The sequence below is a fragment of the Acanthochromis polyacanthus genome, chromosome 9 (assembly GCF_021347895.1).
Source record: "Acanthochromis polyacanthus isolate Apoly-LR-REF ecotype Palm Island chromosome 9, KAUST_Apoly_ChrSc, whole genome shotgun sequence".
NCBI lineage: Eukaryota > Metazoa > Chordata > Actinopteri > Pomacentridae > Acanthochromis > Acanthochromis polyacanthus.
This window is the reverse complement of record NC_067121.1, coordinates 27399983-27415507: the sequence shown is the minus strand read 5'-3', so window position 1 is coordinate 27415507 and position 15525 is coordinate 27399983. Positions and strand designations below refer to the sequence as shown.

The following is a 15525-nucleotide window of genomic DNA, read 5'->3' as shown; positions in this document are numbered from 1 at the left end:
TCGATCTTCAGAGTGACTCGGTCTTAAAGGAGAAGTTTAGCTCCCTTAACACTGAATGACTTTTACGCTTTATTAAGTGGAACCAAGTTTCCAAACATTGGTAAGATGGCACAGAGGATGCTGGTGTTGTTGGGATCTACCTACGTGTGTGAGCAGACGTGACGAACACCAACAAAGCACACCACAGATCCCAGTTAACTGATGAACACCTCAGATCCATCCCGAGAATTGCCACAACCAAACTGACACCAGACTTTGATGCACTGGCAGAAAAGGGTGACCAACAACACTGTTCCCACTGAAACTGAATGTGAGTATTCTTTACTTTGTCAGTATTGTCTTTAACATGTAATTCATATTAGTTTGCACAATCTCCAACCATCTGATGCTGGTCTGGCCCGTCTGTCGAATTTCAAAAGTCAATGTGGCTCCTGAGCCAAAAAGTTTGCTCACCCCTGTATTAGATTATAAAACATGAAACTCTTCTCCTGCTCATTTCACATAACTACAGGAAAAATAAAAACATTTTTGGAGGGGTAAATGCATTTTTCTGAAAAATTTATGAATTTAATTCTTTATTTAGCTCCAGAATTAGGTGGGTTTTGTCAACTCATGGAACATTTTCTTCATTTTATATGAAACATTTACGAGATGCACAATCAAACACTAGCAACATATACTACTGCATGGCATATTATTATAAATCAGTGTATAACTGATTGAAAGAAGGAAGATATGTTTGTCAACTGAAAGTTAAGTGTCAACAATTTGAACTTCTCACCTGTGAATATTAGCTACTTTACTCTAATTTATATGATTCTAAATTAATATTTGAGGTTTTAACGACTTTGTTGGGCTCTGGAAATGTTTTTTTCCTTTCAATTTTGTTTTTTTTTTTATAATCAGACCCGTAACACTCTCATCAATTATGGAAGTAATCATTAGATGTGAGAGGAAAGGATCACAGGTAGAACAGAGCAGCACATGTCTTCTGTTATCATCGAAGCAACACAAATTAAAAGGCGCATAGTGATAGAAGGATCTCTCCATATGAGCAGAGGAAAATCAAGAGTCCAAAAATAAATATAGCTCCACCAAGTGGGCTGAGGCTAAATGTTGTATGTGAAAACAGAAAGAGAAACAGTGGAGTGAAACAGATTGAATAATAGATGAACGATGAGCACTTTGATTCTGAAATAGCACAGGCAGGAGAGAAGGAGAGACTCCATATCCTCATAAGTCTCAACAGCCCTCCCCGGAGATTTCAGTTTGGGAACTATCCGCTGCTTTGTTGGTAATCGGCGTCTCCATTAGCTGCAGATAGTCTTTTTGAAGTTGACTGATAACACAGGGGGCTTTAAATTTATCAAGCGGTGTCTTAAAATGCCTCTTTGTATCGGCTGCTGCAGGCTTGTTGTGCCTGAGGCCTCAGATGTGGATGCAAAGGTAAAGTGTGGCCGCGTGCAGGGAAGTTACGTGAGTTCAAGAAGTGAAACTGTGAAGGTGAACTGTTCTGTACCCATGAAAGCGGCACTGAGATAACGTAATTCTTATTGTAAACAAAATCTGACTGATAAGAAGCACTTCAGAATATAATTACATTTAAAACGTGTGAAAGTCTGTCAACAAGAGTGTTAGTTACTGAATATTGTAGCATTAAAAACTGCAAATATCTGTAAAATGATGACATTTTTAGCTGATTTAAATACAGCAAAACTGTGTGAAGTTACAGTCACATTTTTCACTATTTGTAAAAAAAAATGCACATACATTTTTCAATGTAAACGTTATGTACAGTTTTGGTATTTTATTGTTACAGTTAAAAAAAATTAATGTTATTTTTCTGTGATTTTTACTAGATGTTTCATGTAATTTAACAGAATGTGGATAATCTGTAAAAATATATAAAGTAACAGTTTACAAAATTGTTTCCATATTTCTTCTTTAAAAATACAAATATTTGTTAAATAATTATATTTTTGCTGATCTAAATACAGCAAAAACTGTGGAATTTTATGGTCAAAGTTTCAGGAGAACAAATGATCCTTTGTAAAAACTACAGATTTTTAATGTGGGCATTATTTGCAGTTTTTACTTGTTTTATGGTTGACGTGTAAAGGAGTACTTTTTTAAAGTTATTAGTTACCTATAAAATAGCAGCAAATTGTTCCAAATATTAAAATTAAAAACTGTTCTTTTACAGTGAGATTAATGTTTAAAAGTCCTGCTGACAGTGTAAATGCTTTTATACACATTACTTGATAACACATTACAAGTCACTTGTGAGATTATATGAAGCCACTGGTGGTGCTGGTTGACAGTTTGTTTTTTTAATTTCCTGAAGCTAAGTAGTAGGCCTGGGCAATAAATCGAATTAATTCGATTAATTTGCCTTTTTAAAACCTGACAATTTGAAAATTTGCCAAATCGTAAAATCGAGGCGAGCTTAAATATATAGCAATACAGATTCTTCTTCTGCCTTTCACGACTTGTGCACTGGCGTTTGCTTCCGCCTCTCATCTGCTCCCACCAAAACACTCACATCCCCGTCATGGCGGACGGAACAGCAGACGAAGAGTTGGTCGCGAAAAAAGGGCCTCATGTTACGTCGATTATATGGAAGTGGTTCAGCTTTGACAAGACTGACACAGAGCAAACTACAGTCATGTGCAAGGTTTGCAAAAGTACTGTGAAAACGAAGAGTAGCAGCACAACTAACCTCTTTCAGCACCTCCGGCAGAGGCATCCTAAAGAATGGGAAGAGTGCCCGCAGCTACGGGAGTGCGGCATGGCTAGCACTAGCCATAGCAAACAGACCGCAAAGAAACAACAAAAATCGATTAAAATCGTAATCGTCCAAGATGACTAAAAAAAAATCGCGATTTTATTTTTTGGCCATATCGCCCAGCCCTACTAAGTAGCACAAAACACATGATGAATGGTGACACATCCTGCTGGTGAGGTCAGAGGAAAACCAGAAGGATGACAAAATCATTAGGATTCATCTTTCAGGATCCATGAATGTCTGCACTAACTTGAACCGCTAACCATCCAGTAGCAGTAATGTCCACAGTAGACCAAAGCAGTAGACAGAGCAACACACCAATCAACAGAGTCATTCCCAGAGCCACACCGCTGGCATCGCTAGGAGGAGTGTCTGGTGCAGTGATGGAAGAAATAACAGAGACACGGCTGAGAAGATAATGGAAAATGGAGTTATATCGCACTAAATGACCAATAACTCTATGTGTCGGACGGCCGATAAGCTGGACAAATATCAGAAGATAATCGACACACTGGCCCTGCCACACACCCACCAGTTTAGTTTACAATGGCTTATCTGAGGGTATTGTACAGTCAGCTCAGTCTGCTGCTTCCTCTCTGACTCTGTCTCTTTATTCCTTTCTTCTCGTCTGCCTCAGTGTGCGTGGTCTCTTTGTAATCTGCAGGGTGGACGGTGAAATGTTTATTCTAAATGTGGGAGGCAGAGCATCCTCCCAAGACAGTTCACTGGAAGGTCAAAAAAGAAAAGTGGACGCTCTGTGATGGCTGCCTGGTCGAGTGTAGGTACCCTGAGTGACTCAACTCTCACACAAATTAACAACAAAACTGGAGATTTCAGTTATAGGAAGCCTGCTTAGATCATTTTATTCTGAGAAGCCAGACACCAGTCTCATATCTGTGGGATAAGTAGAGACAGAAGGAGGACTTCAGCTCAGCTACGAGACTGAAAACAGGGACAAGCTGCAGCATGAAACCTCAACGTGTCATTTCTACATTTCTGTCTGAGCAGGGATTAAACAAAAAAAACATCAAATGTTAATTTGTGAACTTTAGAGGTGCTGTGCGGCTTTGTTTTATGTATTTTTAACCTTTTGTAAAGCAAGCTGTTTCCGCATAGCTCCCATTTCTGCGCGAGACAAATTTAACCACCTCCTAAATATAGCTTCACATTGACAGTACAGACATAAGTGGCATTAATCCTGTTTTTTAACTCTTTGGCAGATAGTAAATATGTGTATCTCCCTAAATGTCCTGCCAATGTTGTTGTAATCCTGCACAGCACAAGCAGTTACAAGTGCAGATAACAATGTTTTCGGGTGTACAAAGAGCACTTGTAAGCAATTTGTCATACTAATGTAGGATGGAGTGGTAAAACTGGGAAAGACAGACAAAAAGAGACGAGGTATATGTTGATACAGAGGCCAACATATGCTGACTCTTTGTCCCTAAAATGTTTTTATTAATATAAGACTTTAGAGATTCAGGGCTACAAAAGACATTATACAATAGATTTGTTTAACTGTGAGCAGCAGCCTGAGCTTCATGTGTAAAATCTGAGAAGATGATGGTGACAATGATCTGCAAATCTGCCGTCAGCAGACTGGGTTTGCTTTGAGTGTTTTCTTTTTCTCGTAATATAATCTATGAGAAAACTTTCTTCCCACATTAAATGGTCACCCTTATGGAAACCATTACTGAACCAGAGATTGTTTGATGAGATTAGATGGAATTTTCTTACTATTTAGAGAACAAAATGACATAACATGAGAATAAATGCATCAGCTACGAAAAACCGGTAAGATGTAAGTACGACAAAATATTTTTAAAAAACAGAATAACTAAACTAAGACTTGAATAAGAAAGTAAGGAGTAATACTGGCTCAGATTCTTAGGTAGCAGAGAAATATTACACTTGATAATGAAATATTGCCCACAGATTTGGAGCATTGGCAGGATACATGTATTTGGGAATTAGTTACAGTCGGGATGCCAGAGTCATTCTTCTTACTGTGCCAATATGTAACAAAGTACCTGTTACTCTGCCTTCAGCACAGCCCTGCTTGAGTAGTTTTCAGCATAACTAATCTCACAGTTCACTAGCAGCGTTTGCTTGTGATCAGCACAGCGAGAACCTTTAGAATGAAAACACTGGAGTTCCTGTGGGACTTGAGATAATCACATCCTTTTCTCTCCTCAGCCAGGAAACAAACACCTCTTAGTATTTACAGAGGTCAGACAGCAGCTTTGGCTTTCCATGTTCATATATTGTTTCTGTACTACTGTGTATGATAAATCAAATCTGAAATTTCACGCCGCAAACCTGTAATGTTGTTTGGTCAAACTGATTGCGGTGTGTAAATAAAGTGATTTGGCACCCTACATAGTGATTACTGGCTTATCGTCTCCAAGCAAGCAGACCACTGTACTGCAGAGCACCTCCTGCTGATGGCAGTGGGGGATAATGGGAAAGAGACGTCTCTGTGATGAGGCTACAGCGAGAGATGGGTGCACACACAGCTGTAATTACAGTGTTGAAACTATACACCCAGTGTCTGATAGTTAGTACTGCCGTCACTGTTATTACTCAGTCACCCCTGTACTTTGACACAGCAAGGCTCTACCTGCATGCTAGCATGGGAATTAACTTTGTGGTTGTCAAGCTTCATAAAGCTTATGCCAAACACATATGAGAGAGATGGAAGCACTGCTAAAACAAACTAAGTTCCCCGAGGTGGTACAAGTTCGGCCGAATCCAATTACTGGTTAGTGGATGTCATCCAGAGTCACAAAGTGTTCTCAACGCCCTCCATGGGTCCTGCCTGTGGGCCGCACACCACCAGAGCCGCTGTAGGGTGTGAGCCTTGATGGATGGTCTGGCTGCAGCACAATGGCTAATGTTACAAGTTGTCAGCCACTCAATAGGGGGGTGGTCTCAGGTGGCTGTATGCAGCCTGTACTATGCCAAAGTGGCCCTTTAGTTTGAGAGTGACGGCTCTCTGGAGACTGGCTGTCTTTGATTATACAGCGGGAGGGAACACTGGAGGAGTCAGTCGGCTGTCAGCCCCAAACTTCATCATCCTAGACTTCCAACTCTGCAGTGTACCAACACGGCATAGGACACGCTGTCTCTTGTGTGAAGTGTTAAAAATACTCTCAAAACATCTGCATGTTTCGCTATACCTAAAATATTGTCGTTTTTTTAACTGCAATTTTGCCATTCAGTGAAAACAGGCAGGAAGGAAATATAGCAGGATAATGGGAGTTAAAGCAGGGGAGTGGCGTGCAGTAATGGTCCGACCAGCCTGGAATTGACTTCGATTTCTGGACTTCGATGACTTATTTAGCTCAGTGATAGCAGCAACTGCTCTGCCAGTTTTGCCACCGTAGCGCATACTTATTGTACTTTTTTTCTGTGATCAAGTCACCATAGCTTAATATTGATTAATATTATATGAAAGCACGATTCATCTCACCCAAAGTGTCCTCGATTATTAGTATTGACATTCTAAGTAAACACACACATATGATTTTGTCAGCATAAGCCAGCTCTACAAAATAGCATCTGTAAAACTATGCTTTCCATCTGGCACATTAAACAAAGAGGAATCCCTTTCCTTTCATCAATATGGCAAAGAGGATATTTACTCCCATCGTCACATTAACTTGTTTTTACCAGAATTACTTTTGTACAGCAATAAAAACAGGGCTCACTGCTCTCACCGAGCAAATTCTTCAAATCTGAAATTTACAAGCAGTAGTGGCCGACCCAGACAACATCTCGGAGCGGGACCCAATCTGTTTAAAACCCCATTTGGACTTGTGCCTTGTGTCTGGGTTGCTGTGGTCTCCCCTCGCTCAGTAAAAGGCTGGGTTGACAGACAGACCTATAAACAACCAGCTTTTATCTCTCTGAGAGAGACATGGCAACAAAGAGCCCAGCTGCCTGGCCATATCCCCCTCTCCTTTCCCTCTTTTTTTCCCCTTTTATCTTTCATGTCATCGCCCCACCATGCAGAAGAGGAGGCACGGAGGGATCGAGAGGTGCTTAAATCTCTCTGGTCTTTTTTTTTTTTTTGTTTACAGCTCCTTCGCTGGCAACCAGTGTTCGCTGTCTACGTCTGGCACGGCTGAAGGCTGCTGTAGGAGGTGAGGAATTAGTGAATTATTTGATGTGTCTGAAAGAAATTCTCACTTTTCCTTCTGAATCATCATAATAAAATTGCGACAAACATAACTCAGGCTCACAAAGGTTTTCTAAGTAGTACAGTGCTCTGTGCTGGTATATGGAGCTTCCATTGCCAACCTTATCTGCATTTTAAATTGATCAGGATGTACATTTATCATAGGTTACCCTTTAAAGGAAGATTTTCAATTCTAAATCTGAATCATAAACAATTCCCTGATAATTAGTATGACATCAGGATTAATACCTCTGTAGCCCCGATGTCTTAGTACTTTTGTGTGAGTAATATCAAAAAAGATGGTCTGACAGGGATAAATGTTTATTTTATGGTCATTTAAAGTGTATTCAAACAATCCTACAACAATGTCAGACTTACCACGGACATTTTTTGTATAAAGCCCAAAAATCAACCTCTGGGGTTTAAAAACTGCAGTTCCTCAGATGGCCACATGAAGCTGACTCCAAAAGTGAATCAGTCAGCATAGACCGCCAAGCAAAACTGTCTGACTTCATAGCAGAAATAAACATGTTTACAGCCTGATACAAAACCGGTTTGTGTCTTTATAGCTGTTTTTTTGGGTTCATGGCAACTGTACTAGGGTGAATTTTTTTATATTTCACCTGTAAATTCTATTAAGGCTTAAAGTGATGCATAGTTAATGGCGTAGCTGCATACACTTCATGTATTTGTTCAATTGGCGTTAGCCGCGAGTTAGGAGGAGTAAGTCACTGCCGAGAAGATGATACCCAGATTCACCACAGTGACCTTCAAAACGGCTGTCCAAGAAACCTATGGGTGACGTCACAGAGGGTTTGGCTGTCTTTATCGGCAGTCTTTGAGTAGAGTCAGCTATACTGTCTTTATTAATCCACACATTCTTCCGGCTACATATGTCACCATCAATCTGAACAGCTGAGTCAAGCAGGACTTGTGTTGTATGACGTCTGGTGGTGTCTGATTTGACTGCAGCTTAAAAACTTGAATTCTTCTTCAGTTCAGCAACGCATGACCCCAATCGGAGCTCATGAGAAGCAAAACTGCTTCCGGCCTGAGAGAGTCAGGTGTGTTGTGCTAACAGTGGCTGATGTAGCTTTGAGCTGTTCTGAGGAGTCGGCAACAGATATCTGCTAACTTCAAATGGCATCACTTGACGTTGATCACAACTCACACAGTTTCCTCTGAAGTGACAAGGGGAATTAAACAACTTTCTTGTACATATTTAGTTGCGCACTCAAGCACCTTTAAAGCCACATTTGATGTGTAAAATAGGTTTTGTCATAATTCACAGTTTTGCTTTTTCCAACTACCTCCCTAAAGCACAGTGTTTTTTTATTGCAGCACACAACAAGAAGAAGTTTGTCATGTTTGCAAATATTGACTGGCAGTTAGCCAATATTTTCTAACGATGGTCAGACACTTGAATCAACACTCTGTGACCACGATTGGCTCTTTCACAATCAGAATTAAAGATGCACATCCAGCTCTGGGGTGATGTGATCAACTCAGTATGGATGGACACGACTACCTCATACATACCTCCATCTTGTTGAGGGACACCCAGCAGTCTGAGGGAAAGTCCTGCAGCATGGGGACCAGGAACTGCAGGCAGCCGTCCCAGTGACACAGCAGCAGCATCATACCAATCAAGTTAAAGATCCGCATCACTGCACTGGCCAGGTCGTAGGTCATATGGAAGATCTGAAGCAAGAGAATGAGACAGGGAGAGGAGCTGAAAGTGAGCGGAGACATGTGCAGACAAAAAATTTGTTGCATCTGGGCCTGGCTTTTTTTCTTTTTTTTTTAAATACTTAAGACTTTGAATTCATATCTTAGTGGCAGTACTGTCTTCCCACTCAGCTGCTTTGGACTGTACCAAGTTTGATTTATGAGTAGGGGGGTGAGGGGGGGCAGTTTCCCGTCAAACACAGCAGGAGCAGGCAGGACATTTGTTACACGGGGACACACAGCATCAGTCATCGCAAGTTCGGCTCAGTCACATACACAAAACACTCACGCAAGCCTGCAGGCACAAAGACGTGCTGTCAAGGCAGACAGACGGGCCGTCACATGCACACATTCACACACACAGAGTGACGGACAGGAAGCATCATGATCCTCAACAACTGATAGTCTGTGTCGTCTCACACATCAATCATCCTCAGCCACTGGACAGTCACTTAGGCCAATCATGTATCACCTGACTGACCCCAAGAAAGCACACTGTCATGCTGCTTAACAGCTTAATGCCTGCTCAAATAAAACAAGAATCTGTGAAAGGGCTAAATGAGCAGCAATTACAGCAGTCTTCATTGTAAAACATGTGGGAAGGTCTGATAATGTCTACTTTGAAGGAATAAGAAATAGGTCATCTCTTACTCAGTACGGCTGAGGAGAGAAGTGATACTCAGTGATGGGAGTGATGAGGAATGAGACTGGACATGAATCACATGCACTGATCTTTCTAAATGCAGCTTTAACCTTTATGAGGTTTTCACTGTCAGTTTTTATCAATCTGTAACTGACAAAATAGAGGAAGTGCTCATCATTTTTCACTGAAGATGGATGAGAGACGCTGTACCGGACACAGTGCGGCTGACGCAGGTGTTGAGAAAGTTGCTGTCGGATTTTTTGGCATTCAAACTGGGCCGTGTCTGCACGTGCCAGCGTCTCATCTCCACCCTCATTCTCCATGCATTGCGAGTATCGCCTCCCATCATGCACCACTGTGTGTGTGTGTCTATGTGTGCATATCACATCATATCTTCAGAAATCCAATTATCCAAAGGTCAAGTGAGCAGCCGAGCCCCACTGCACTGCTCACGACTGCAAAATGCCAACACCGGGCTGCCAATACTGGCATAAGCGAAAAGTCAAGTGATCTTGTGACATCATTGGACCTCCTGCATCCCGGACTGTTCTCCTTCAGCTTAGGACAGAGTGTGAGGAGCAGCCAAAGCAGCACCCTCCCAAAAAAAAGTGCAGCATTCCTCACAGAGTGGATAAAAGCTGAGCTGCCACGAAGGGCAGGGCTGGGGACACTTAGTTGAGTTATTCTACCTAGCAACAGCACCCATTCTTCACCTCTGAAGTCTCTGCAGAAATACCATCTTCCTTAAGCTTTCCACTCGCTTTAAATGAACACTTAGTGACTTGTATAATCACAGTCAATGGCCTCCTAGTGCTTCATATTATCATCACGCTCTAACTCACCTGCTCTTCCTCTGGTGCCTTAATTGATTAACTATGTTTGCCCTGGTAATAGGCTGCTTATTAGATTGCCTGATGCCACCTGTGGGACTGGCAGGTCAAACAGAGGGGTGGGGTGGGGGGTGGGGGGCTGTGTGACAATAACAGTAATTAGAATGCAGCGTTTGTTAAAGCTCAAACATCCTGCTGACATTATATATTTCTCACCAGGTGGCAGGTGAGAACATTAATACCGAGCCTCCAGGTGAAGGCTACTTGGAGCTGACAGAGAGGCAGATTGTTGCTTTGGTCATGAGCCAGCAGCAGCATATTGGAGGCAAATCAGTGATCTTTGATCGCTGACTACACTGGGTGGTTTCTTCCTGTGATAGGAGTTAATATAACGCTGTATCTGCTCAGGGACAACCACGAAAAGTGTGTTCTTACCTCTTCCCATTGGTGAATGTAGCGTATTAATCTGGAGAGCCTCAGGAGCCTCAGAAGACTTAGGATCTTGGTAAAGCGGACGATCCTCAAGGCCCGAGCAGTCTTGTACACTTCCGAGTCGATCCCTTTCTCCACTATGAGGAATATGTAATCCACTGGAATGGAGGAGATAAAGTCTACAATGAACCACGTTTTTAGATACTTCTTCTTAATGGTCTTAGGGTCCAAAATTATGTCCGAGTTGTCCTCAATGATGATTCCAGTGCGGAAGTTGAGCACCAGGTCCATGAGGAAGAAGGTGTCGGAGACCACGTTGAAGATGATCCAGGGCGTCGTGGTCTCGTCCTTGAAGAAGGTGATGCCCACAGGGATGATGATCAGGTTGCCCACCATAAACAGCAGCATTGTAAAATCCCAGTAGAACCTAGCAGGCATGCGTGTGGTGTGTAGACGGGATGTGTACGTGACAGTGTTTTTACATGGGTGTGTGTTGTGTGTGTGTGTGTGTGTGTGTGTGTGTGTGTGTGTGTGTGTGTGTGTGTGTGTGTGTGTGTGTGTGTGTGTGTGTGTGTGTGTGTGTGTGTGTGGAGTATAGGTGGGGGAAGGGGGAGGGGGGAGAAAAGACAAAAATAGAGTCAGATAAGAAACGGGAGTTGCTGTGGAAAGCCGAGAGCAACAAGAGACTTCCCAATTCAAGACGGAAAAGTGTAAACAAAGTCCTGGAGCTACATTTTGCCTGCCTGAACATGCAGAGAATAATGAGAAGAACACATTCTGCTGGATTCACTTTTTTCCCTGCAAGATTGACATGTATTTAAACCAGTGCTTGTGTAAATTTTGCACTTTTATAACACAACTAAATGAGCCACTATTGGAGCGGTCCAGGTTTAATGTTTGAACTAAATTTGCTCTTTAGGCTGCATTTTGAATGCTTAAGTGGTGGGTGAACAGATAGGAGGTGCTTTCATCCTTGTGTTTTTTTGACAATGCTCCACTTAAGTGTTCTATGTGTACAAAGTCTTGATCATTTTGTTCTACTCTTTTCTACCTTATGAAAACACAACATACATGACTCTGAGGCCCTTATTATTTGCAACTATGTGTTATTCTGCCAAATTGGGCAATGGTTTATGTTTTATGTGTTATGTGGTGTTGTTTGTTACCTATTTTTGTTGTTACTCGGGGCTTTTTCTGAGCTTGGATTTCTCATTAAGAAACAGTTACAAAATCCCAATAACATGAACACAAATGGATTATTTTGTGGATCTGTGAGGGTCTGTGCTGCACAGAAAATACTGTTGGCAGCTTTATGTTTTGTCTGTTATCTGCATTATGGACAAACAAACATATCTTTAATTTATTTTGTCTGCCAACAGGTCATTCACAGATAAAGAGATGTGTTAATCTACGCTGTGATGTTACTCATTTTCTGGGCTCAACTGGACTCCTGATAAAGAAACTGTTATAAAACTCCAGTAACATAAACACAAACTGTCTCATTAGGGATCTGTGAGGGGCTGTGTTGTGCCGAACTGTTATGTCTTTTGTATTTTTTGTACTACATATAAACCAAAAAAATTAATTTTGTTTCGGATAAAGAGATATGTGGACCGACATTGTGATGTTACTTATTTTTTGGGCTAAATCATGAAGAAACCCCAATAACATAAATTGATTAATTATGGATCTGTGACACTGTGCTGCACAGAAAGTACTGATAAAACTAATCTAACCGATAGAGTACAAGGAAATCATGCTGTATAGCTGAGGTGTGTGAGATACCACAAAGAGAAGCATTATTTCACTTGTGGATGTTCTGATCAGTTCATAACCAGGCTTAGTAATGATTCTCATAAAACCAGGAAATGTCATGAAGTATCAGGACTGCAGGAGAGCTGGTTAAGTGGGTCGAGGTCTCATACTAGAAGGATGAGGATCATCTAAAGGCCACATTTGGAGCTCTCAGTGACTTTACAGTGTGCATAGGTATCAGGGAGACACTGTCTTACTGTTTACTGCCAGCAGTGATGTGACAGGCTGGCAGCTGGGACGGACGGAGTAAAAGTACTGAGGTTTGAGCCCGTCAGAGGATTCTCTGCAGGACAGGTGCAGCGCTGAGTCATTACACTGCGACTTATGCAACAAGCTCTGACTCCTCCACTCCACGGGAACAACAATAACCGCCCTGATCCTCATGTCTGAGGCAACTTTGACGGTGCATGAATCTGCATTAAGAACCAGGAGGAAGGAGCAGCTAGGGCTCCACACCGTGTGGGGAGTTTGCGTGGCAAAAAACCCCAGAAAGGTATTCAAAGTGACCTGCAGTCAAATTACATCTCTGCTGTTGAGTGTGTGTCTCAAGTTTAGCCTTGAGTGGTCCACTGACTCGGCGTTATGTGATACAAATGGGCCAAACATGAATGGCGCTGTGGAGGAGGAGGAAGAGGAAGAGGAGGAGGAGGAAGAGGGTGGGTTTGTTTAAAGGTAGCGCTCAAAACGCGCGAGCCGACTCCAAATGAGATGGGAGCTGTCCACTCCCTGTGGTGCTGAAACCGAGCCGGCAGGAAAAACCTGCTGGGTTTCTGACCCAAATACAATTCAGCGACTGATACGTGTCGAATAAAAGACCGCTCACACAGCCTCAGTCACGAGGAGCACCTCTTGGCTCGTGGATTTCACGAAATATTTGAATGACAAAATCGCTGCTGGATGTCCAGCCGGGTTAAAGGCGCGACAAACAGATCGGATCCGTCATTAAAATGCAGGATCTGGGAAGCCGTGCAGGCGGATGTGTCTCCAGTGAGCATGCTTGAGGTTTTCGCACACTTGGCTCAAGGTGACATTCCATTACTGAGTGCATCACACAGACACACACACACACACACACACACACACACAGACACACACACATAGCCTACATCCTGTCAGCACGGCTCGTGTCGCAGAGCAGACTACAACAATTATTCATCAGATCCTCCAAAAAACAGAACTCTGTCTCAAATTACCAAGAATCAGCGTCGGAGCGCTGTCCTCATTGTTAAATGTGCGCGCACTGCAACGAAAAGTCGAGCTGTATTAGCAGGCCTGGCTTGTTGAGCATCCCAGACATGCTACTGTACAGACTTGTTTACAACCTTGAAAGGACACTCTTTGCTAAAGTCGATTTGCCTGACAACAGGTTGTTTGCGGGGTTGACGGCAGCTCGTTGTATGTGGATTGGTTGAAACCTCTACAAATTGGATCTTAGGAGATGGAAGCAGAAATTAGCAGCCGGTAGCTGTGAACAATAACCCTGCATGTGTTCCTAGGGAGTGCTTAGGCTACTCACTCTAAAGTAAGTTGTAGGTGACAATGAGGACCCTCACGGGCCCCTCATGACTTCCAACGTGCATCCAATGGCAGCTCCAGCTCTTACCTGAAATCGCTGTAAGGGTGGATAATCCAATTTCCAGCTGATTTTACCCTCTCCTGCTCCCTCTCCACTGCTTTCTGACTACCATACATGCGTAAGGAGAATTTGTTAACTCCAGGCTGCAGCATACTACTAAACTGCCGCTGCATGAAGCTGGCTTGGCTGCCCCGAGGTTCCGCATCCTCGGCGGGCACAATTGGCGGTCCATCCTCCGGCTTCTGGAAAGTGACAGAGTTCCTCGGCTGCTGGGTCTGAGTCTGAGTCGGGCCATGCAGCGAGGATGAGGCTTTTCGGCTTGGCGCGTTAGAGAAGGACACCTTGGAGTCCTTTTTCTCAGGGACACCGCTGGAGACCGGGGTAGCGCCGGGGTTTGCGCTCTCTCCACCGTGGCCCCCGGTCAGGGACCCGCCTGGCGTGATCGAGCCGTCCATGCTGGCGGTGGTCGAGTTACAGGCTCCTCGCTTGGCGCTGCCTCCGTCCTCGGCTCTCCCCGACCCCCCTGTCTGCTTCTCCTGCTTGGAGATGATTGAGCGCAGGCTCCCGGTACCCGAGTCCCTCCTGCATTCTCCGTTCTTGTTGCATTTCATGCTGGAAATTGGAGCGGCGCCGTTGCAAGCATCACCTGCTGTCGCGTTTAAAACCTCTCCCGCGACCGCTGATGCCGACGCCTCCGCCCCAGATGCTCTGCTGGTGTCGCCGCGCTGGGCAGCATCGCCCGGACAGGGTGTCTCAGTAGCTCTGGAGGCAGCAGTGGGCCGTGGGGCGGCAGGAGCGTCCTCTATGTGCGTAAGGCTGGGCTCCTTGTTGGAGTTTCTCCTGGAAGCCGAGGACGCGGCTCCCCCTCCTGGCGTAAAGTTCTTCATCCTGATACTGCCGCCGCCTCCTCCTCCTCCACCTCCGCCGCTGCCGCTCCCCCCGGCTCGGCGCAACCGCGGATGCTGAAACTTGGACTCCTCTTCTCCGTCCTCCGTCTCGTCCATCACGACGTTGCTCGTCACACCGGGCTGCTTACCGCAAGGTGCGCCGGCAGAACCGGAGTCCAGACAGTTGTGTCCGCTGTTGCTCCTTGTGCATTTAGATGCGACAGCCTTGGGTGCGCTGATGTGGCTGCATCCATTGCCGCCCACCGCCTTCTTTTTCATGGTGGCAGCAGACGCCGGTGAAACCTCATTCCTGTCCATGACATTGAGCATATCAAATTTTGCCTCCAATTATGTTTGGAGAAAGCCAATCAGAGACAGAGGGGAGATGGAGAGGGGCAGAAAGGGGAGGGAGAGGGGAGCGAGGAGAGAGGGAGGGCTGGACGTGACTTATTTGCAAACTACACTTATATTTTCACTAGTCATCGTGTCAGAAATGCTTAAGCGTCAAACTAATTGAGGCCTTTGACTGCATCAGACATCATTAAACTATTAGCTGATGCTGCTCTTCCAGGCTGCTGAGGCCTCTCATCCAGTCCATGACCTCCAGCCTCATCTGGGTCACCTTATGGAGTTCTGTCCCTATAAACAC

General features: G+C 43.9%; 1 protein-coding gene and 1 long non-coding RNA gene across 2 annotated transcripts in view; one reads left to right on the top strand and one right to left on the bottom strand.

Moving 5' to 3' along the window:
- LOC110953539 (uncharacterized) overlaps positions 1 to 8498 on the top strand; it is a 56637-nt gene extending 48139 nt beyond the window's left edge. The window contains exon 6 of the long non-coding RNA XR_007944223.1: positions 6868 to 8498. This is a non-coding gene — a long non-coding RNA (uncharacterized LOC110953539). The remainder of the gene's footprint in view (positions 1 to 6867) is intronic.
- The window catches only part of LOC110953535 (potassium/sodium hyperpolarization-activated cyclic nucleotide-gated channel 2-like), a 37782-nt gene extending 22528 nt beyond the window's left edge, over positions 1 to 15254 (bottom strand). The window contains exons 1-3 of the mRNA XM_022197602.2: positions 14017 to 15254; positions 10602 to 11025; positions 8505 to 8666 (exon numbers count right to left, since the gene is read on the bottom strand). Coding sequence (XP_022053294.1) covers positions 8505 to 8666; positions 10602 to 11025; positions 14017 to 15206 — 1776 coding nt within the window. The 5' untranslated portion in view covers positions 15207 to 15254. The remainder of the gene's footprint in view (positions 1 to 8504; positions 8667 to 10601; positions 11026 to 14016) is intronic.
- Between the last annotated feature and the right edge of the window lie 271 nt (positions 15255 to 15525).